Source organism: Parus major, chromosome Z (assembly GCF_001522545.3).
Source record: "Parus major isolate Abel chromosome Z, Parus_major1.1, whole genome shotgun sequence".
Taxonomy (NCBI): Eukaryota; Metazoa; Chordata; class Aves; order Passeriformes; family Paridae; genus Parus; species Parus major.
The window spans coordinates 11,990,630-12,015,256 of NC_031799.1; the positions used below are offsets into that span (position 1 = coordinate 11,990,630).

A 24,627-nucleotide genomic window follows, 5' to 3' on the forward strand; every position below is an offset into this window, starting at 1 on the left:
CCCGGGCAGGCCAGAAGGACAAAACAAAAAAAAAAAGGACACCTAACCCTCAACACCAAGGTTTAAAGTTCCATCCTTCAAACAAATCATCTAACCATGATCCATCATCCATTTTAATTTGATTTGCCAAATCTTTCCGTTTTTTAAGCTGTTTGTGGATGGATTCTGAATGGTCAGACAAATTCATACAACACAACCCTTTAAATTCTTCACAACCATGCCCATGTGCCAGTAAGAGAAAATCAATGGCGGCTCTGTTCTGTGAGGTTGCATGTCTAACAGCATTAACAGCTGTCATCATATCACTAATTACAGGAAGTGGCATTGGTTTCTTTGCTCAACCAACACCCCAACTGGTCTAATTGTTTTAATGCTACAGCTGAGACAAGTTGAGGTAAAAACAAACCTGATGTAACTCAGGGCTCCAGGGTTTATTGCTGTTATAGTTTTCTTCATAATGATGGGCAAACCTCTTTCCTCTATGTTTTTTCTTGATGGCCTTTTTAACACTAGGTGCTATCACGGTGAGCTGTCTGATGCTACATGGGCCACCTTTAATTTTTGAGGGAATGTCCTGCCTGGCTCTATCTGCACAAATGAGCCAATATCCTTTTGGCAATTGCCATGGGAATTCATGAAGATCAACAGTCTTACCCCTAGGGGACACAGGAGCGGTACAATCGCACCAAAAACTTGAGTTACTGTACACAGGATGATGGAGAGTAGCATTTAATTGTGGATCTCCTTGATACTGAAACTCAGCACACAATTTCACTGTCAAAGAACCAAGAATTTCCAATTCTTGAGGTTCAAAGGGTGTTTTAAGGAGATCAGGGGCCCAGTGATACCAATAGGTTACAGGATTTGTCTTGTTGGCAACTTCACGCCAATAATTGTCAGGGTTAGGTATTGGCCACTCTCTGGCTGGCACTGGCACACCAACCAAACAAGTTGCAAAGGGTTTTTCTGGGCCCGAATTGGTAAAACATATGGTGTCTGAGCCTGCTGACTTGGCTAAAGCAACCCAAACATTTGTTTTTGGTTGATCTACAGGCAAATCTGCACTGCAAAAGGAAGCAAGCAAAACTAACAAGCACCAATACATCATTTGATCGAACTCCATGTTTTTGTTCAGCTGCTCTTGGAAAAAGGCTTTTCCATGTATTTCAATTTCCAAGCAAATCTTTTGGTACTTTCAGGGTCTTTTTCCCCCAAATTTGTTCAGGGACTGGCCAACTATAAGGCACTAAATTGTCCTGTTTACACTCGGTTTTGCAAATCTGGATATCTTGGAATTCTTTTTAACACAATGGACACCAAGTTTTTGCCAAAAGAGCTCTATGATACCAACGATTTTTACAGTTTTGATATAAAACCCAAGGTTCACAGTTTTTGCAGGTTGGGCAGAGGATGTCAGGCATGAACTGTAGTCTCTCTGTGCGGCTCACATCTGCGTGCTCATTTCCCTGCTCATGGAATTGTCAGTGCGCTGTCGTATATTCTTAGCTGGAATCCACTTAGGTCCTGCACCTGTGGAAACACAAGAAAACCCTTTGTCCCAGGTTATTAAATGAAATGGACCTTCAATTTGTCCTGTCTCAGGGTTTCTAATGAAAACTGGAGGATTTTCTTTCAGTTTTGCCTGTGTGTTATTTGGAAAATGCCTAAAAATTGTTGGATTAGGTTTTGCAAATGAGCTATTTAAAAAATTAAAAATGTATAAAGCTTTACACAACCTCATCTGAGGCGTGGCTTGAGCCATTTACCCCTTTTGTTGGTCTAAAATGTGTTTTAGAGTGTGATGTGTCCTTTCAATAATTGCTTGACTTGTGGGAGAATAGGGAATTCCAAAAGTGTGACGAACACCTCAATTTGTTAAAAGTGTGGCAAATTTTTCAGATGTGTATGCAGGGTCATTGTCTTTTGGTTTTTTTTTTTTCCTTGGGGTATACCTAATGAGCAAAAGCTTGCAGAAAATGTTGACAAGCATGACTGGCTCTTTCTCCTGTGTGGACAGAGGCAAAAACTGCACTTGAAAAAGTGTCTAGTGACACATGAATATTTTTAAACTTCCCAAAAGATGGGTATCTGGTGATATCTCTCTGCCATAGTTGCAGGCTCTGCAGCCCTCATGGGTTAACAGCTCTTGTAGAAACAGGAGGTTCTACAAGTTGACAATCAGAGCAAGTGCTAATAATGTCTTTTTCTTGACCTTTAGAGATGCGAAACATTCACACAAGTGCTTGTGCATTTTGATGGAAAAAGGCATGACTCAGTTTTACTTGTTCAAAAATGTTTGTCAAAGTGTTTGAAACAACCATCTTCAGTTTAACTGCTCTTGCATTTCCTTCTGCCATAAATCTTAGAAATGAAGAATGTGCCCTAATATGGGAAACAAAATATTTGTTAGTTCTCTGTTGTAAAATTTTATAGACATGTGAGGCTATAATTACTAACATCTTTTAAAGCTGATCCTTCTGTTCTTCTAACCCTATTAGCAACATAGGCAGAGTCTGTAATTAAATTGAAAGGTTCCTGAAAAATCCAAAATGCTCTAACTATAGTTGCCAATTCAATGATTTGAGAACTTTCTACTGTTTGAATGTTTGATTTCCATGTTTTGTTTGGTTTTGCCATACTATTACTGATCTGTGTATTTTCTCTGAACTGTCAGTAAATATTGTTACAACATCTAAAGGCACTTCACCCAACACGGCTTTTTCTCTGAAACTCAAGTTTGCTTGCAACAGCTTTTGACTTGGAAAGTGAATAGAACAAACACCTGAATAATCTAGCAATGCAATTTCTAAGATGGCAAAGCAACATGTGGCAAAACAATAAACTCACACCAAGCAAAAATAAATCAGATAATATGTGCAATTAGCAGTGTATAAGAAATAAAATGGTGATTTAAAGCAATGCATTATAAAATCCCTAAATACTGTACCATCACCCAGAGTCTGCAGTAACTGACAAGCTTCATTTTCGAGCCAGGGCTTGGAAAACTACTCCCAGGTAAGATTTCCAAGTTCACTTTAAAAGAAGTTCCAGCTATTATAGGTCCAAAATCGGCAAGTCAAAATTACTTGAGTACAGTTTTGTTGCAGAAAACACCTGAGTTTTTGGCATACTTCCCAACCAGTTAAGGCTAGGACTTGGCCAGGGTCCAGGCCTTATCTGGAATAGTTTCCCTAATATATTCTAAACACTTCTCCATAATAGTAGCTAGACAAGTTTCTTAAAATAATACATATCTTGTAGGTATCTATACAGCAGTATATGAAGGTTTGTAATACAGCGGGCTTTGTCATTTATCCTTAGCTAAGTAGCAATAAAGCAAAAAAAGCATTAAACAGCTTACAACTAAAAACAGCCATAATATGAAATTGTTACTCATTCTTCAGTGCTGCCTACGAAAGATAAAACAACAGATTGTTCTTATTTCTATAAAAAAGTAGCTGTATCTTGTATTTTATAATTTAAACAAGAATATATCAACAGAACCTAAAATTAACTTCATTGAAACTTCACTTCACTTAAATGTAACAAAAATATACCCAAAAAACCCTTAAAATTAACATTACTGAAACTAAACAGAAATTGATCTTAACAGAAATTAACTTATTTAAACTCTATAATTTCAAAAAAGTTACTGAAAATTTGTCATACAACAGTTAAACTTTAAGGTAAACCACATGCAAGTAAATAAGTGGAGTTAATTCCTGCTGCAGCTTTTTTTAAGATTGCCTGTACAATAAATTTGAGTTTGACCTAGTACAAGTAATGGTCTATAAATAGTAAAGGCTGAAACAATAAGAATTTAGTTATATAATAGTGCTATAAGGTTTACACAAACAACTTGGTGAGCTTAGTGGATGTCTAAGACTGACACTGGCATACAAACAGTTACAAAGTCAGGGGTTCAAATTATTCTAAAAAGTAAGCTACTGTTTACTGTATTTGTGGTTTATCAGTATGCTTAAAGTGTTTTGATTTCAAGTCTAATTTCAATTTAAACATGGCAAGGAAAAATAATGACCCTTTAATCACTAAACAGCTGTCCTGAAAAATTCACAATAAAGTTACATTGTTAAAACGGTGAAGTAAAACACAAACAAATGGTAAAGTTGGCGGTGAAGTTTTGTGTACTAATAATAGCTAAGTCTGAAATAACTACTGAAGATAAAGTTCAAAGTTTGCTTTGAGTGTGAGCAAAAGAATAATGAATTCACAACCTAGCCAATTACTCCCAGTGAATCATGCAGTCTTGCTGTGTTATCGATATGTAGGAAAGCACCTCATCCACGCAAACACCTTTGAATCTTTCCAATAACAATCCTGTTAAAGATCACAAATACAGGTTACTGAAATTAGAAGGTAAGTTTTAACAGTTTCGGTCAGTACATAGTGTCAGTTGGTATTTTGATGTACCATAGCTTCAGCATGCTGCACAGGCTACGGCTGTGCTGGCCAGCACCAGGCAGGGGCCGCACCCCCCACAGCAGCAGCAGCAATCACAGCACAGCTCCTGGCAGTCACCATGCCTGGGGATAAAGATCTGGTTCTATTTCAGGGTCAGCGGGTCCAGGGTCAAAGGGGAATTCTTCACCCTCCCCATATCCATTCCCAGGATAGTGGCTGGCAGCAAAAGCTGCCACAAATCATGGTGCCTGGTATCTTTCTTTTGCCTCTGGTGGGTCTGCTGGTTGTAGCAGATCATTACTCACAACTAGAGACTGTTCTTGTTTTTCTATAGTCTCGTAAATCACCCTTCAAGAGGGGAGCATCCCAGCTGCTGCCTACTTCAGTACAAGTTTTAAGCTGTGAGAGGTCAAGGACTTCCTATATTTCTTAAGCAGCTCAAGCATAAGCATAAAAACTACTGAGGATGTGGCTGAACTAGACTGCTGACTAAATATGTCAATAAGCATAGGACATGCAGGGAGCAACTTAGCAGCTGTAAAATCTCAATGGATAGTCATGTCACGAGCTTAAGTCCAACAGCATCCCAAAGAGACACAGTAAAAGCAGACTCAAGATCTGTGTCACTAAAACCTTTCTGTACCCAGCTTAAGAGGTCTTTAAGTTCGTGCTTGGGTACAAGAATTAGATCTTATCAGAGTCTTAAGGGTCTGATAAACGTCTCTGGGCTGTTTGGACATCTTGTGCCTGATCACGTTCCCCAAAGCTTACCTGTTGTCATACAGCAGGTCTCCATCTGAGTCAAACCCGTGGCACAGACAGCACTCCTGACTGCTCCTTCCTCACAGGAGAATTTTAAATCCTTGGGGTGATTCCCACTTCCTTGCAGTGGCACTCTGCGAAAAGTACTTTCCAACCGCTCAACAGAAATCTTGTTCCTCAAAAAGGAAGCACCGTTTGTTGGAAGAACCCAGTTCTATAGAGATGGGGCAGCTGAGAGGAACTTTAAAAGGTTTTATTCCATTATCAGTCTCATAGAAGGGTGAGACATTTAAGATGTTACATTCAATGCCATCTCATCAGAAGCCAACCAGTTTTTCAGCCTATTAGCGTTTGCTGCACAGTGCTGCTAACACTTCTAACACCAATCTCCTGGTATTTTACCCCATGTAGTCTTGCTAGAATGCATCTTTCACAGTTCTTGTACTCTAAAATATCTGGTCTGTTTGCAAGGCCATCATTTGAAACTTGTTTCCAGTTCAATCTTTTTCTCAACAATGTCTTCTCTATTCCATGGTCTAGCTAAGTCAGCACACCTTATCTCAGAGATTGTATACAGATGTACAAGACTATGTGAGCTTTCAGTTAGGCCCTGAGAATCCTCTATAATGCCATTTCTCACACTCAGGGCTATAACTGAGAAATTAAATTTTGAGCTAATGTTAGATTTTTTCTCAGAGCTGTGGTAATATGAAAGTGCAGGTGTTGCTGATGGAAAGAAGTACTGGAGAGAAGTTCTCTACTGGTCAGTGTGAGCCAGGACTTTGATACAAAATCATATGAACAGCACTGATCTGTATGCTGAGAATCTGGAATGGTTGCTATTAAAGTACTAAAATATGTAGAATGATAGAATCTCATAGGTTTCAAAAATTCTTTAAGATCATTGAGTCCAGCCATTAACCCAGCAATACAAAGTCCACACTAAACCACATCTCTAAATGCTGAATCTGCACATATTTTAAATCACTCCAGGGAGAGTGAGTCCACCACAGGGATGTGTAACCCAGAGCACTAGGATGCATTTGTAGGCAGAAGCTTATGTAATAGCAGACACAAAGAACATCCTGAAAGTCTCTGAGAGCAAATCCATATCATGAGAAGCAGGACCTCACTCCCAAATATGTTAACACATCAGTCACTCCACCACAGCTAGCACAGATTTGTGAGCAGCTGATTAGCTGAGTAGTTAGATACTGTAAGATCACATGTAGCTAGTGGAGTTTCAAACATCAATTTTCAAAAGCATTTTCTCCTTTTATCTTTCTCACTGCTTTTGACTGTATTTCCAAACCTTCACATTGATGTGTTTTTGATACTTTGCCTTACTGGTCCTTTTTTTCTAGGAGTTTCATAATGTCACACTTGATAAACTGGGAAAACCTCTTCATTGGTCATGGGATTCAGACATACCTTTGGAGTGTATGTCACATGCTGTGAGAATTAGGAGCAAGGCAAAATCATCAAAAATCTGGAGCCAGTGGAGTTTGTGGGAGACTGTCCCGGGTAAGTAAAACAAGACTTTGCAATATTGGATTTTTTTCCAAGTATAAAGCTAGTTTGTAATTTGCCAGTGAATGTAACTGTGGAGGATAGTTCTGGAGAGATGGCATCATATGAAGAATCCATTTTCTCTAAGCACTAACCAGTTCCTTATATTTTACCAGCGGTAATAGCAGGTCTTCAGCTATTGCTCTAATTTGCAGACTATCTTCCTAAGCCAGTAGACCAAAAGTTCTGGAACTTTTTTTTTATTCACACTTTAAAACAATGTAGTAGATGAAGTGACATGGGATCTTGGATAGGGACATCCCTGGCCCAGACTCAGGGAAAGGAGAGGAAATACATAGCTAGGGGCTACATAATCTGATGAATTTGTTGCTTTTGTCTGGAATTCATAGTTTGAATTGGTATTACAGAAGCAGAGAAAAAGGAACAAGTCATCTCCTTATTTCACTTGGAATGAATGTCCTGTGAATTATATAACAATAAACAGGTAGTGAATCAATAATGTAATTAATGACATAAAATTTATCTTTTTTTTTGATTACCATGTCTTACTAGAGCAGTTTGGCTCGCAGGGAATCTTGTTTAAACAAAATATCTAACTACTTTAGAAAATATACTGTAGTGATTTTATAATGAAACACTCATTTGGAGCAGCAAGGGCTTTTAGATATTGGAGACATAATGTATGTAGAAGAGGGGTCACTGGTGTTCATACTTGGATTATGGCACTCATCTCCCTCTTTTTATATTATGGACAGTAGGATGGAAGACTCTTTTTTGTCCCATAATATCCTCAGTCTTGAAGGTTTTATTTTTTTCAGTTGTGAATGGGTAGAGCTCAAAAATACTATTTCTTGGTCACAAACTGATCCTACTTTACAGACTTGATTTAGAGCTTTCTGAAAGACAGTAACTCTAAATGTCACCAGGTTTTTCGATCAGATTCTTGAGACTACATTTTACCTGTGCAATATGTGTAAAAAACTGTGAGTCACTTCAATTTTACTAACTTTTCCATCCAGAAAGCAGTCCAACATAGAAAGCTGTGGGACTCTCATTCCAAGTTGATTATCCCCTTACTGCTCTGATTGAGTCAATGTTGACTCCTCTTAGCTGAGCTCTGCACAAGCATCAGACTGTGATGTTGTTGTAGACCACTGCTCCAAGTAAGTTTTGCCTTGACTGCCATGATTTTGTTGGGTTTTGGTTATTTCATCTGACAAGAACCACCTGATACACCTAAAGATTTTTATTGCCAAACTCAGGACTGAAAAGAGTAACATGTACTTGGACAGAAGGAGAGACCTATCTCTACGGACAGAATTTGCCATGATACATCTTGTCTTCAAGAGCAGGCATTTTGGATATAAGCAATAAGTAGCCTGTACATAGGAGCAGGAGGTGATGTTCTTTGTAAAGGCAATTCTTGACAGAAAACTTGTTTTCTCTGAGTGAAAGGCAGTAAAACAGATTTAGTCTCTTAGGTAGTTTGTTGGACTACATTACATGTTTAAGACTTTAAGAGAAAGGTATTATTACATATGAAATTAATCTCTATATTGGAAAGAATACTGAATGAAAGTCTACGAATGGATAATGTAATGTTAGCCATTTCATGTGTAAATGCTTAATTTTGTGGTCTGACTGAAGATTTTGAAATATTGTGGTTTTTTTTTTTTAATTTGCAGGCCTGGACACTTCAAATAGAAGTGGGCCACAAATCTTTCCAAAAGAAAAATTTTTAGCAGAAGGCTCTGATATCACTCTTTGCTGCATAGGAGGGAAAGGTCAAACCATTAAGGAATTCTCTGTATACCCAGCTGTTGATGTTTTCAAGTACACGAACAGTCAAGTCAGACTTCTCACTGTGGAAAATCTATCACATGACAAAGGGTCGAACATACATGTCTACTGTTACGATGAAGATGAGCGGTTGTATCAGGCAGCTTTCTTTGTGGGTAGTAAGTAAACACATTTTTGCAGTTTTATTTTCCTCTTGTTATTAACTCAAGAATGACTGTAGAAAAAATGGACCGGGGAAAAAAGCTTATTGTAAGTTGTCATGGTCCCATCATGTCTGGCCGAAATCTGTCTAACTTGAGATCTGTGAACTTATATAGGGAAAGCAGGAAAAAATAGCATTAAATTAATTGGCCCTATGACAGGTGGTTGATTCACAAATATACCCACACATTTAGGAATTCAACTTCATTGTCTATATGCATGTGGTAAAAGCTCAGCAGAGTCTCCTTTTCAAAGGCTAACAGCAATTTTTAAAGATAGAAAAGAATACAGGTTGACTAAATGAATGGATGAGTATAAAAAATGATATTAGAATATCATTGTTTGATAAAATCGTGTTTGATTTGTATTGACTCATGGTATTATCCTGGCTATCTCTGCAGTGGTCATTGAATAAGCATAATTTCAGTAACAACATCTATAGTAAATCAGACTTCATACTTTATTATTTCTAGCTTGTTAATGTATTAAAAAGGTTGATAAGCTTTGCCTTGACTGCCATGATTTTCGTGGTTTTTGGTTATTTTATCTGACAAGAACCACCTGATACACCTAAAGATTTTTACTGCCACACTCAAGACATGAAAAGAGTAACATGTACTTGGACAGAAGGAGAGACCTATCTCTATGGACAGAATTTACCACGATACACCTTGTCTAAAACGTAAGTCTTATTGTTATTCTAACTCTGATCTGTGCTGTACCAAACACTCACCTTCTTTCCTTCTTTCCTCTAGAATCTGTGGAAATGCTTTCTCTTCATGCAATTAGCTGCTTGTGTTTTTCCACTTCACTGATCACTTATTTAACAGAGCTTGAGCAGTGCAGAACTGCTCTGAATCAGACTCACTTTAAAAATGTTTAGATCAAGTTCTGCCTGATAAAGCTTATTCTAACCACTCTTTTGAGTTAATATATTTGGATAGCATTCAGTAGGTTTGAAGACACCCTGACATCAGGATGTAGATAACCTAAAAGTACAACGTACTTATTGGGTAGCACACACAATAGATAAGTAGGATCTGATTAGCTGGTAGGCTGGGTATTAGTGTGTTCATGATCCATTGACACTAATGCTGACTCAAAGTTAGCACTCCGTCTGATTAACCTCCCTAGTTGTCTTTCTTTAGGATTTTAGAGCTTTACATGCTGATGTTTTCCTTCTTGAGTCCTTGAGCTACTGACAGTCCTATCTCAAATATCCTTCTTGTGCCTATAATTTCTGTAGTTTCAGCTGGCTTCTTTATTTAAAAAAAAAATAAAATTAATCTGCAGACTTTCTCATAGCTCTTTCTTTAGCAGTCAAGGCTAAAGTCAAGGCTACACAGCTGTGGTGTATCAGACATGGCCCTTACATGAGGAGAGGGACTTTACAGCAAGGCCTGCAGAGAAAGGGAAACTCATAAACCAGGACAGAAACCTCATAATCACAGCAAACCTTCATCAAAAGATCTCAGCAGAAAACAGGCCAGCACTGCACATACCTTCCTGGTCTCCACATCACTCACTTAAAGATACTGTAATGGTGATTTAAAAATGGAAGGTTAGAAGATACACTTCAAGATGCAGTTGAAATTACAACTTCATTTAAAAGCGTAATGGTAAACATGTAAATTATTTAAGTCCTGGCAAATAAGTCCTTGATTTAGACAATCAGTAAGGAAATTTCTAAAAGCAATGTAGCTGTATCTTAAAAAGACAAACCTGGATATTTCAAAGGAAACTCTATTTTAAAAGTATTTCTACTCATCATATTTCAAGCTAAGGGAAAGAAGTGGGTGACTTCTTACATAAGGTCCCTCAGCCGTATTTTTTATGATGCTGTATTCTAATTGGACATCAGAAACTTCCAAGACCTATGTTGACTGTATATTATGGAAAACATCTTTCTCTCTCTTTTCCCTGCTTTCTACCTCTCCCTTTCTTTGATAGGTCATCCCAGAAAACACCTCTGTGCAAAGCAAGTTGTTCTAAGCAGTGCTCCTGCTCTTGGGATATAGGCCAGCAGTGGATCTGGAATGTCACAGTGACTGTGGAAAACCCACTGGGAAAGAAAACTGCTGCAGATGTTTTTGATGTAAATCACAGAAGTAAGGCTTTTTTCTGTGTCTTTGTTTAGGGCTTTTTGTTGCTCCTTCTGAGCTTGATATTACTGTGTCTTGGTTTGAAGTGTGGAAGTCCTTGATTTTTATCTTCATGGTTTAATTACTTATCTGTCCCTGTGCTATAGTTATCTGCTCTCTCTTCAGTTTCAGTTTTGTAAAGTTGTATTAACAGTAGAAAACAGCTTTATACTCCAAGGGTCAGATTTGGTTATTGGAATGAGCCCTTAATGGTTCAAAATCTGCCGCTTTGCTGAAGCTGGTTAGTGGAAGAGAAAGCAAAATGATGCAAGGATATAAAATGGGGAGTTTAAGCAAAATATCTGTGTAGGTTACTTGGAAATTGGTATGATATGAGATGTGGTACACATGTAAGAGCTATTGCTGGGAAAGAAGTGATGGTGCTAACCTGTTCTTGGTCCTAATATGGGACAATAACTTCCACTGTGCTTTTGTAAGGGAGGAAGAGTAGTTCATCAGTGACAAAAGCCAGGTTATTCTCTGAGGAATATCTAATGGCTGTTGTTCCTTATTCCCTAGTAGTTGTGTCCTTTATGAAGGAATGACCCAGTAGGCTCCAGGTCCCATAAATTCCTTCCTACTCCTGCCTCAAAACAGGTGGATATTTCTTCATTCTCCAGCAGAATTTCCAGTTCTCCTTGAGTCTTCTTCAGTGTTCCCCAGGTTCTGTGACTGCCTGACCTGTTTGAAGAACCAGGAGACAACATGTGCTTTGTGCAGCTTGGAAACTGGCAAGACAATGACCTGTGAGGCTGATGGTGTAACTGCTGCATCCTGGCAATGCTTCCTTCCTCAGAGGCATTGCTGACAGTTTTGCTAGCCACGCTTTTTTATATGAAGGAACTTATGCTAAATGTCTGAGGCATAAGAATTCTAAAATTTGATTATCTGATTGTTTGGAAGTGGAAGGAACAGGTCAGGAAAGTGGAGGAGTAAACTGACAGGTTGTAGGGAGACAACACAATGTCATAAACTCAGTTTTCATGGGAAGTCAGGATAGAATAGTTTACATTCAGTGTGATAAGTACATTAAAATTTTACTACAATATTATTTTCCAGTCCTAATGATAGTTGCAAGTTAAAGAAATTATGTATAATATGTGTGATGAGTTAAGCTTTTAAATAGTGATTCCTGTGAAATCCTCCATGTTTTCTCTGATCCTGCAAATATTTACATTAGAACTTTCCTTACTTAAAGGATGACAGTAAGTAAAAGAAAATGTAAATCCATTGTTTCCAATGCATGTGGTAATTTGGACCTTCTATATAAAATACAAAATCTTTTGAGTGTGAAAGTCCTCAAATTGTATTTCATGGAGTAGTGTAATTCAGCAATGTAATTGATGAAGCTTTAGGATAAATGGCCAAGGGGTAAGCATAGCAGTCACTTGCATTGCCATGCCCTCACATTGCATTGCATTCCTCATTATTATACAGATAATGTGGGAGAGTTTGAGATTTACTTCACTTCACTGAATACTCTTATACAGCAGTAAAGGATCTCAGAAATTTTCTGGAAGAAGTAGAACTGGCACTGTTTACCAGAGGATACCTACTGACAGGAGTCAGTGTTAGAATATGAATAAAACTTCTGTCAAAGAAGCCAATTCTGGGCTGTAGAAATGTGTCAAATTTTACCATGTTACATCAGGGATTTCTGCCAAGCACTGAATTAGAGAATTTTAATGGTTTGCAATAAATGTGTTTCTTTCTTTTGTCCATGATGTTTTAAAACATTTCTAAGTCAGCACAAGGAATGTTTTTTAACCTTTAAATATTTACTTACATTCACATTCACATTCTGAAATGAAGTTCTATAATTCATGTTTCTTCTAGATTAGGAGAAATCTTACTACTCAGCTAAAATATTAATATTAACATACTATTGCATATATTTTATGTTTTACAAGAGCTAACTCAGTTTTTCTATTGCCAGTTTATCCCACTGCACCTTTCCAGGTTTGGGAAGATTGCACAGATACAGAAATTACATTACACTGGAATTATGAAAACTATGAAATTGACCTCTTTTGTCAGACTGAAGTGCTCCAACCTGATGGCAAAGTAGAACTGGTATGAAACCTGAATTTCCTAAACAAAAATATAGTGAGGATCTTTCTGATGTTATTAAAAAAATAATTCCCTAGCAATACAAATGCACTGTAAATCTTGTGAGCATGTTGATGTGCTTGTTTTCTGGATTTGTTTGCTTCCCAGGCTCTACACTGATTATGGGATCCATATGGGCAGCCACAGTTGTCTCTAATTCACACTTCAAACACTGTCTGTACTCTGCCACAAGTACATGGTGTTAACTGGTCTGACTGTAGCTCAGTGCTCTGTTGGATGGATTCTGAGATTTGTTGAAGTTAGTGAAAATACTGAAGGGTTTAATAATTGTAAAGCTGTATTATAAATACATATATATATATTAGCTACTGGTAATCTTGATTTGTTTTTGTTGCTCATGCTATTTCACCCACAACAGAGCAGTGTTGAAGATTTCTTTTGTATCAGTCCAAGCTCTTTCTGTGTGCTATTGACTGTAGTTGACGGCAGTGAGTCTGGTTTCTAGTGATGGAATCCCAGAACACTTTTTCTTCCCTTCCTCTTCAATCTCCATGAAGATAATTTGAGTCGATTCCTTAATTTGTTCACCTCTTCCACAAACAGTGAGGCTGACGGACTCTTTGCCCATCTCCTTTTCCCATGCTACTTCCCTGTAGCTCTTTTCTTAGAAGGCAGCTTGCCTTTAGCACATTAAAAAGGCACAGTGAAGATCACAGTCAAACTGTGTTCTGTCCTGATTGTAGCTTAAGGGCTGTCAGATCAAGTGACCACTGCAGCTGGCCATTGCAGGAGACAGTTCTGAGGAGAGGCTTAAAAGCATGCTGACTTTTTGACTCTTACTAGAACTCATTCTGTCTCGTAGGAGAGAGTGGGGTAAAGGCTGGGGGAAAAAATGGAAGAAAAAGCTAGCTGCAGATTGCTCTACATAGATCTGGAACATCCTCCTTTTATATGAGGTAATAGCCCAAGACTTTATGAGGGCAAGATCTCAGTAAATTGCCTTCTGGATGTAAAAAGTACTCATGTGGAGGGTTCTGAGTGACTCAGTTACACAGAGGTGGCTTCCAGCCCTCTTTTTGGATCTCCCACTGTTTTGATCTTGTGCATTATTTGCTTTTTTTGATTGTTGTTCCATGACTGTCTTTCCCAAGTGAAGCCTAACTAGCTCTTTTGGAGTTTCTAGAGGAAGAGCTATTTTCTCAGAGAAGAACACCCTGCTGAGGACACTGTTCTGAGCTGTGTCTGGTGTATCTTTGTGTTTTGCAGCACAACAGCTCTGAGGTGGACTCAAAGCGTGTCACGGTGCGTGGGCTGCGGCCGTACACTGAGTACACGGCCAGAGTGCGCTGCGGGGCAGCCAAGCACTTCTGGAGGTGGAGTGAGTGGAGCCAACCCCTGACCACCAGAACAAAGGAAGGAAGTATGTCCAACCCATTGAGAAGCAAAGTTTGAGGGATGCTCCGTGCTCGCCACCTCTTTTTGCTGTTTGTTGTTACTCTTCCACTGTGTAGCTAAAGCAGAGGTCTGTTGCATGCATAAAAGAAACATGCTAAGCAAACTTCAAGAAGATAATAATTGTCAGCCTACCTCCTATAGGCAATGTCTTGGACATCCCCTCCAGTGCAGGCAGTGGGAAATCCAGCTGTCTGGGAAGGTGGACAGACTGAGTTACAGCACCCTGTGAGGCCTGGAGGAATAATGCAGAGGCGGGAACAAGAGTCTGGTGACTGCAAAGATTTTCTAGGGAGATTAAGCAGACTTTAATTCAGAAAAAGAGAAAATTATGTTAAAGGATAATATTTGGGCAAGACCTGGGAGTGATGGGGAAAAGGAGGTGTTGTAATTGAGGTTTCTTCAAATGGGAGGAAGCAGTTAAACTGCTTATCCTTTCAGCACCCAGAGCATTCTCATTTTCTTGTTTTGCTACATTTATTGCAGCTCCATCAGGGAAACTGGACATATGGAGAGAAATTACACCAGTTCTGGGGGGACGAAATGTGACCTTGTTCTGGAAGGTGAGACATCCCTACGGAAAAAGAAACAATGACCTTCATAAAGGGGTTGGAAATTTCTCCCATGATTTGTGTGCAGCTGATAGCAATTCAGTATGAAAATGTCTTTTACAAATCTAAAACAAATTTTATATAAAATATCTCAGAACACATGGAGCTATGATGGTGTGCTGTCCTGGAATTTCAAACATACAATTCTGTTTTTCTAAGTATTAGAACAAGTCAGATACCATTACCAAGACTTCTGTATTTCCATTTCAACCAGTGTATGTATGAATGTATGGAAACAAGAGTTTATATTCTTATAGAAATAACACATCCTGTTAGTTATTTAAAATTCTAAATGATCCTCTCATATTTTTTCAGGAAAATTTACTAAGTTATTCTCTTCCTCCATAAATTTTTTTCTCAGCAAACACCAAGTTTTCAAGCAAATGGAAAAATTATTTCCTATGAAGTAACCTGGGAAAAAATAGAAGATGGCTCCAAGCCTGAAAGCATCTCCTTTTCTTCAGTCTACAACAGCACAAGGATTTTCATTGATAACCATTCCTATAGAATCAGTATCATGGCAAAGAACAATGTTAATTTTTCACTTCCTTCAGTATTGATCATCTCTAGAGCTACAGATAACAGTAGGAGTATTTTCAGTTATAATTACATTATTAGAGCTTTGTTTCTACCTGTTCTGAATGAAGTCATAATTTATTATCCTGGGCAATATATTGACCTTACCTCTTAACTCATGTCACTGCTGTCTGAAAATTATGACTGTATTTTCTAATACAAGATGGCAGCTGTATGTTTATTGAGGTGAAATGCCTTCATGATAATAATAATCATAATGTTAATAATAATGATAATAATGATAATGTCTTCACAGAGCAAAATACATTTAGCCTAAAACTAGGGTGTCAGACCTGCAGTAGGTGCCTTAATGGTGCAGCCAGTACCAGTGTGGTTAGCCTCATGTGACCCTCTGACTCTAGGTTTCTGCAGATGATTTTTTTTTGTGAATATATAGTAATAATTACTGGATGGTTTCTGACCTGTTAGCTTTCAGCATGTGAAAGACCCCATATGGAATTTAGTGGAGGAATGCAACACTTTTATTGTTGTTTTCAAGTGGTTAGCGTAGGAACTGTACTGATCTTCATGTATGAGTCCAAAGTGTCATGCAGGACAATAATAAGAGATTCTGTTTTGTTCATTCCTAGGCACCAAAAAGCTTAAGGAAGGACAGGTTAATGGCACAGATGATGGCATTTTTATCTCGTGGGAGCCCAGAAGTATATATGACAGTTACATTATTGATTGGTGTAACTTTCCCAGGTTGCAGCCTTGTGATTTGCTGTGGAAGAGATTTGGACCAAACACTTCCAGTGCTGTGATCAGCTCAGGTGAAAGCCAAAAACCTATTCATTCCGACTGTGCAGCAGTCCTTTGAGCTGTGGGCATTAATTGAATTTAGAAAACAAATCATTTTATGAAGATTTTGAGTATTGAATTCTGTGCTGTGCAGGTGCAATTCTTCAAAGGCAGGTGACATCATGTTTTTCCTACCAAATTAAATAGACAGCACAAATGTACCAGCACCATTATGCCCTGGAAGGCAGGATACTATATTAGAAAACATATTAGAATAGTCAAAAATATGTTACATATATTTGTATAATAGTAAAAATATATTAGAAAAGTCAATACAGTATTTTAGACAAAACCTCTTCTGAGTGGCTTATAGCAGCATCTTGAAAGAGAATGGTGGGGTTAATGAAGTAGTTAAAATAATTTAGCAAGAGAGATGTAGAAAGGAGCTCTATCCTATCTGTAACATGGATCAGAAGTTCAGACTCAGGCAATTTAAACCCACAGTGTAGTGAGAGGTTTGGTGCTGTCAGTGTGCCACAAATGAGGTGTCTCAGTACCAGTCCTTGCTTAGGATCAGTTGCAGGTTTTTTTTACCCTGGCTATGGCCATTTGACCTAAATCCTTTCTGGCTGTGTGAAAGTTGCTCTGATACACTTCCACAGCTGCAAGAATTTAGCTTTGCTAGAGTCTCTCAAGCTGAGAGCTCACTTTGGAATGAAATTCATTTGAACAAAATTTGATTGAACACACATACATTTGCAATAATGGAACTGCACTTCAGTTCACACAAACATACAGAAACCTGCACATAATGAAGGGGACTGTGGTAACACATGGGAAGAGCATTGTCAAATTCTTCAGTAGTTTTCACTTGCTTAATGTGAATGGGAGCGGATGTCAGTGAGGACGAGGAATCCTGGTACCTGGATATATGTCTGTATCAAATATTCCAAAACACAGCTTTTGCCTGTGCCAGAAATGTAAATGAAATTGTCTTTATTTTTGGTGCATTTGGAGTTTATTGTTCAGTCACCTTGAATATCGTATGGCAAAAAAATACATAAACCCTCTCCCAGTTTGCTCTTTCGGACAGAATAAATATGTTTAATTCACATAATGCACACCAAGAATTGGCTTGCCCTCTGTTTCCTTCAGATGCTTAATAGCACAATAGCACTCAGAGAATGTGTCCAATAGGTTATTGACCTCTGTAGGAAGCAATTAAATAAAAGTAACACTGGAAAACAGACCATAACCTATTTTTGTTCAAATGTTTTTTAGCTGCTTTTGTTCCGGGGGTGAGATACAAATTCCGCATCTATGGCTCTGTTGCTAATAGAGCCTCCTTACTGGAAAAGAAGATTGGTTATCTCAGGGAGCTACGTAAGTTAGCAACGTATTTGGGGCTTGTGCATTTGCTAAATTGATCTGTCACAAATAGAATAATTGCCTCCTCCTACGGCTAGATGAAATTTTTTTTTGTGTCCTTTCTGTATCTTCAGTGAGGCATTTGAAAGTTCTATATAAACATCTACATGGATGATATTTGTGTAGTGCAGTGACCAGGCAGAGCCCATGTTTATTAGGAGAGCTAAACAAAGCTGTTATTATCAGTTATTTCTTCATGTAATGTCTAGATGCATGAAGGCTCTGTGAAGCTGTCAGTTTTTGTAGAGAACTTTGGCTTTGTTCAGCTTTTAAATACGAGAAAGATATGAATATAAACACCACATGGGAGTGTGAATTTTTCAAATGATAAGAGAAAATACTCTTGAAGAATAATTGCAAGTTTAACTCCAATTTCCTTTCTTCCAGCTCCTCGTCTTGACCCTATTGTGAGAAAAGTTGACCTAAGTTACAATTCAGTAACACTGTCTTGGGATTCTTATCTCACAAATGAGTCAGAGCCTGGTTTTGTAAGAGGCTACCATGTTTATGTGTCACCTATAGAAGGGAACTGCAATCTGAAAGGATCTAAAAAGCACATTCTTTCAGGTAACTGAGCTCTTTGCCCCAGAAAATTGTGTCATTGATACAGGTGAAAGACTTGTTGGTATTGTAGCATCTTGGAAGGTTCACATTAGGCAGTCTGACTAGCTCATTAAGCCATCTATAGATTTCAACACCTATTGCTCTTGGTTCCTCTCGGTGCATGAGGTGCTGGTAGGCAGAAGTGATTTCTGGCTGTATAATGATTTACAGCCTGCATCCTATTATCCATGATTCTTTTTTTAGCTCCAGAATAGACTCCTTTGGTACTATAAAAGGTACTTTAGGAGGGGTTCTGTCTCTTGTGATGTGAGTTCTCGATTAATGCTGAAAAACATCTGTTTGTGGTCTGCTTGGATAAAAGTTATAAGAAGCATGTTAGTCGTACTAGGATTTGGGGTATTTTAGAAACAGATGGGATACACTTAATTTCCTTTAAAATTGGAGCACTTTATAATGTAAATTCCCATATAAATTCTTTTTCAGTGGAAGTATTTGTGTGTATGCTCTACAGTGGAGTTCTTTCAGCAGAACTGAGCTGTGAAGTGGCACAAAGCCACAAATTTATATCAGACCTTTCTGTTTCACATTCAAAACTGCTCCAGATGACTTTGGTCCATTATAATTTTCAAATGTTTCCAATACATTAAAGGAATACATTTTATTTTTTTTCTTTGCCTTGTCTTCTGCTTGGGTCAGGTCCTGTGTTCTTCTGCTGGTTAGACTAGTGCCAGTATGAAAAGAAAAGTTTGAACTGAGGGAGGCTTATGTAGAAGTTCTTGTCAGAACTGAACTAAGTATATAAGTACCATAATTCTGTAAGTAATTCCAGTTAGACTTTAAAAAGTTTAAATCAAAGATTTTCTGCTTCACTGCTTCTGCTAGCAGACAAGGGGTGTGACTGAAAACAGCAGAAATAAGCTAACCCATTTCTCCCTGGGGTTTGGGAGTTGCACAATAGAGAGGCAAAAGAGCTCTTTTTTCAGGCAGAGATTTTTTGCTTTTGATTATCTTCAAAGAAATTGACATAAGCTTAAGGGCTACAGTATTCTGGTAAAAAAAAAAAAAAAAAAAAAGAAATGGCAAAATTCAAATTCTGGTACAATGCTCGAGGAAAAAGAAATTTAAATAAACAAGATGCAGGCTTTGACAACAAGTTGTTAGGTGTCTGCCAGAGAAGGGCAATGCTGTGGCCAGTCCAGTTAGAAGGGATGTGAGTTCAGCCAGTGGCAGTGAGTCAGAATGTATCATCTTTCCCAGAAGAAAGCATGCAAATTACAAAGAAGGCAGATTGCAAATATTTTGTTATTTTAGTAAACTGGTTTTGTAATATTCTGGGGACAACCTAGTGCAACCTTTCAGTACCTAACAGGGGGCTTACAAGAAAGATGGAAAGAGACTTTTTACCAGGGCCTGTACTGATAGGACAAGTGGTAGTGGTTTTAAACAGAAAGTATAGGCTTAGAATAGCTATTGGGAGAAGATTTACTGTGAGGGTAATGAGGCTGGATGGGGCTGAGTAACCTGTTTGAGTGGAAGGTGTCCCTGTCCATGGCAGAGGAGATGGAACTAGGTAATCCTTAGGGTCCCTTCTAACCAAAAGCATTCTTTGATCCAGTGATTCTATCTTATTTGTTTTGTTTTAGATGAATCAGAGCTATGTAAATACACGATTGAAAACCCAGAAGAAAAGAGATACACCGTGAAACACCTGATGCCAAACACAAAATACAAAATAGTGGTTAAAGCATTTACAGGAGGAGGAGAGACTCCCATTGTTAACTTTAGATACATAGATACACCATATAATTGTGAGTACATATACTGTGAATAATGCCCTGTAGCAGAAGGATTTAAAATGTTGTAATAAACTTCCTTTCTTAAGGGAAAACATTTAATTCAATGCAACATTCACTTAAGAAAGAATCTGACTGAGAAATGATACAAGCATGACATTTGGATACAATGACATTTTGATACTTCTAAGTAGCAAGTATTTTTTTCTAAATTTTAGAATGAGCCTAATTAAAGTCTCATTTACTAATTTACATCTTATTTATTTTACGCCTTATTTAAGTCTTATATCCTTCTGGGAAATAGCTCACTAGATGCACATTTGCATGCCTAGTGAGTCCTGTTTGTTAGAACTCATTGAAGAATTGTGTTTTGATTTAACTGGTTTTCTAATACTGGAATACCTTCAGATTTGTGTGCAAACAGGTAATTCCTGTATGGACTTTTGAACTTCTAATGTTGCTTCTTTCTGTCATCAGTCCTTAAAACCATTGCCAAATTCACTCCTTCATAAGCCAATACAGAAGGGTTGTGGCACGGACACAGTATTTTGCTAACTGGGCAGATTTGATCACCAAAGCAGAAGAGGAAATCACTTGCCCATAACTTTGTCCCTTGAAAATACCAGTCAGCATGGCTGTGAAGCTTAGGATCCAAACTAGAGATGCCTGGTTTTGCAAATCTTATTGGGGTTGGAGATGAAGGGGAAGGGATGGGAAAAGGGGAAGGATTGGCTAACACAAAGTGACTCCATGTTTTAGGCTAACTACTGCAGTGTCTGGCCATCATGGCACCCTCACAGGCACAGTTCTGCTTCTAGCACACAAGCTCTAGCTTCCATTAGCCACCCATGCCTTCGTAGAGCCAAACAGAGAATAAAGACAAGGGCTTAATTAACCCTCAAGAGAAACAAGGAGAATGTAACGTGTCCATCCATTCCCTCCTGTGGTGTGGGGATACACAAACTCTCTGGCACAGGGCAGGAGGGCACTGGAAAAGGCAGAGGGAGAGCAGAGGGAGAGCAGGCACTAACTAGCACTCCCCTCAGCCCACCTAGAGCCTCAGCTGTTTGTGAACAGCATAGCCTAAGGCTGTCTTCTGGAGAGAAGAAAATTAAGAGATCCCCAAATTGGCATAAATCCTAGGAGTCTTGAACACTTGTGTAGTGTTTTTCTTACTATAGTGAGTCCAAGACCGAGATACAGATGTTGTTCATACCCCACACTAAAAATCTGTCTTCTCTATGGGTCTGAGAGAAAACCAAAAACAATACTTAAGTGAGGTTATCACTGCCTTAATTTTTGTAAATTACTCTTACATCTAAGGTGCCAATGTGAGGCAAATAGAAAGCAATCTAGTTATAATTCTATTCTGGTAAAGGGGATCAAGGTCTAAAGGCGTACAGAGATATCCCAGAACTTCCAGCCAAGCTACCTTGCAACCATGGACCACACAGTTTTGCTGCTGAGTTAGTGGCAGGCATCCCATGCAGACTTGATGTTATTTTTGCCCCAGAAACTCAATCTGGATTGAATTTAATATGTGAGAAGTCAAAACCAAAATTTTAAAGTTATTTTTATTCCACAGCAAACATGCTGTACTTTGTTGCTGTGCTAGTGATAGTTCCAGCCCTAGTAGCAGCTATATGCCACTGGAAGATGAAGTGGTAAGTTGTACTGCATGTTTCTGTTGTAGACAAAGAATATAACTAATCTAACTAATCTAGAAAACCACTGCTGCAGTTTGTTGCTTCCAGCCCATTGCAAAGCCTCATTAATTTCTTCCTTTGGCTCTCTGACTGTGTGGATGTTTTAAGTACTTGGCCTGTGGCATTTCTGAGACACTGGTCATCTGCTGCTGTGCCTGTGTACATCTGTGGGTAGCTTCTGCTGGTAGAGTGTGCTTTGATAAAAGAACAAAAATTACATTTGTTTTGGTCTCTTATTTCCAGGATGAAGGAGTGCTGCTGTCCTGTAATACCTAGTCCTAGTAAGAGCAAAGTGCTGTCATTCAAAGACTTTAAGGTAAGATCACTGAAAATCCAGAGTTTTTACTTTATCCATTCTTTGCTTAGTAGATTTGAAAAAAAACCCAACATACTATTCTTCTGTTGACTGCATTTAAAAATTAACTTCTTGTCAGTTTTTGTGTTGACAACATTTAATCATTATGCACAAATTAACACAGTTTAATATTACCATTTAGTGGAAAACTCTCCTTTTGACATTAACGTGATTCTGCAATGACCAGCTTACATTGCAGCATGTTACTGCAAAATGAAAATGCACAACTGGAGAATAAATGTAATCTTTTGATCAGCAGGTGATTCCTCCACTGTTACTGTTCAAACCCCTGCACTGTCTGAACTCAGCAGCCCAGAGGATACTGGACTTCCCTGCAGCCTGTGAGCTGTGTTCCCTCCCAGCTCCCTCGGGAGGACACTGCAGGGCCCTGCACTTGCTGGGGGTTCTGCCAGGCACTGCCAGGCGTGGCTGGGAGGATTGGCAAAGGGCTTTCAGCTTCTTCTGTACCCCTTTGACCTGGGAGCTGCTGCTTGGGGGCTCCAAAGCCTTTGCCTTGGCACAGGTGGGGCTGCTGGTCTTCATTGAACAGCAGCACGAGAGTGAGAAGTGAGGTACACAAAACAGCCACTGCTGCTGTCTTCCTGTTGCTTCTGCCTCAAAATAAAACCAGCACACATCAAAAACCTGGCAAAGTCTTCAGACTAGAGAGACATGGGTCCTTCCTCAAATGTAGTCACTGTGAGTTTACTTAAAAAAGAAATCTCTAAATAATTAGTCTGATAAATTTCACATAAAATGCAGCTTCTATTGAGCATCATCTATTTAGGTTTTCCTTCAAATTCATTTACTTGGAAAGTGTAAATGAAAAAAAAACCTGTGTAGGAATATTAGAATTCCTTAAAGTAATCACTATCTCTACTCTGGGCTTCTTTCACTGAGTAATTTCTTCGTTTAATGATTCTCCTGCAGATTGATTCTGAGAAAGTGCTGAAGATAAATGACTGCCTTCCTGACATGCTAGCCATTGACAGTAATGCTGAAGCTCAGAAATTGCCTCCTGTTATCTGGAGCCCATTATCTTCAACACCAACTGAAGATAAGATTGATGGTCACATTTCTTCCTGGATTTACCCTAGTGAAAACGTAGTGAGAAACTTCCCATCCACACCTACACCTCAAACTCATACTTGTTTCGAGAATTTTGCTTATTCTCCTCCACTTAAGACTGAATCTGATCCCTACCAAATACCGAAGACACTGGAAGCAGGCAAGACAAATCAGGCAGTGGTGCTGTACCAGCCTCAATGCTATTTAGATATTTTTCATGAGGATGCAGCCTCAACCACCAGAGAAACAGCTGAAAGAAAGAACAGTCTGAAATACATCTCACAAACAGATGCATGCTGTCTGGGGGGGAGGCTTTGAAGTTCTGTCCTCCAGTGAGTCCATCCAGTGTTTGGCTATATACTATAAAAGAGAATTCCTAAAACCACAGCTTCTTTTGATTAGGTCTCTCACAAACCCAGCTGCCCGACTTCCATTAATATGGCAAAGCTGTTGTTTCTGGACTGGTTTTGAGTACTGTTTTACACAGGAATTATGTGTGCTATGGTTCCATTACAACTTACGGGCATTAGATGAGATTTATAGGCTGATTTGTGGCCTGTGTTATGCAGGAAGTTACATCACAGCAATCTGTCATGGGCTCATGCAGAGAACTGCTTTATTTTGCAGAGATTAAAACTTTATTCGTAAAGTAGAGGAGCAAATGAAACAAAGGGGGAAGGTTGTGCTGCTCAAGGAGTGTTATTTCTCTTGCAGTGTTCTGTGTGCTGTGGCCACCCCAGCCAATGGGTACTGTGCTGCTGAGGATGGAGCATTGCCCAGCCCAGTCATTTTAGGGGCTGGGTTGTATTTTCTCTCTCTCAAATGATGTCAGGGATCATTGTAGAAGCATTCCCTGCACACACCATGGCTCATTCCTAGAAGATCTGAGTGCTGCCCAGAGCACCCAAATCCAGTGATCATCCTGCTTTTACTTCACCCGTGTCCTAACTACACTTGATGTGTGAAAGAGCACAGAAACCGATTTTTATAGGGAAGACCCCACTTCCATTTCTTTTAGCTGGGGCTCCTCACACTTCTGCCTTCTCTGCCTTCAAAGACCCTTCAAAGTACTCTTAACTACTCATTGAAGAGATGTAGGGAGTTAGGTGGCAAAGAGTTAATTTTCCAGAAGGACAGAGGTGGTACCATGTGGCATCCATCTACTGCTTGCATGCATGAACTGAACTTTAGGCATTGACCCCTGTACTTCCATAGGAAGCCCCAACCAACCAGCCAACCAACCAACCAACCAACTAACCAACCAATTAACCAACCAACCAACCAGCCAGCCAACCAGCCAGCCAACCAACCAACCAACCAACCAACCAACCAGCCAACCAACCAACCAGCCAGCCAACCAACCAACCAGCCAACCAGTCAACCAACCAATCAACCAACCAACCAACC

The 24,627-nt window shown here is 39.0% G+C and overlaps 1 protein-coding gene across 4 annotated transcripts in view; it reads left to right on the forward strand.

Moving 5' to 3' along the window:
* The window catches only part of LOC107198170 (oncostatin-M-specific receptor subunit beta-like), a 37,185-nt gene extending 13,313 nt beyond the window's left edge, over positions 1–23,872 (forward strand). For all 4 annotated transcript variants that reach the window (XM_015614904.2, XM_015614899.2, XM_015614900.3 and 1 more), the window contains 15 exons: positions 6,549–6,708; positions 8,400–8,672; positions 9,271–9,397; positions 10,666–10,823; positions 12,793–12,929; positions 14,193–14,346; positions 14,865–14,941; positions 15,351–15,573; positions 16,156–16,338; positions 17,588–17,689; positions 18,122–18,301; positions 19,942–20,106; positions 21,677–21,755; positions 22,041–22,113; positions 23,083–23,872. In XM_015614904.2, coding sequence (XP_015470390.1) covers positions 6,549–6,708; positions 8,400–8,672; positions 9,271–9,397; positions 10,666–10,823; positions 12,793–12,929; positions 14,193–14,346; positions 14,865–14,941; positions 15,351–15,573; positions 16,156–16,338; positions 17,588–17,689; positions 18,122–18,301; positions 19,942–20,106; positions 21,677–21,755; positions 22,041–22,113; positions 23,083–23,538 — 2,547 coding nt within the window. In that variant the 3' untranslated portion in view covers positions 23,539–23,872. The remainder of the gene's footprint in view (positions 1–6,548; positions 6,709–8,399; positions 8,673–9,270; positions 9,398–10,665; positions 10,824–12,792; positions 12,930–14,192; positions 14,347–14,864; positions 14,942–15,350; positions 15,574–16,155; positions 16,339–17,587; positions 17,690–18,121; positions 18,302–19,941; positions 20,107–21,676; positions 21,756–22,040; positions 22,114–23,082) is intronic.
* The last annotated feature ends 755 nt before the right edge of the window (positions 23,873–24,627 follow it).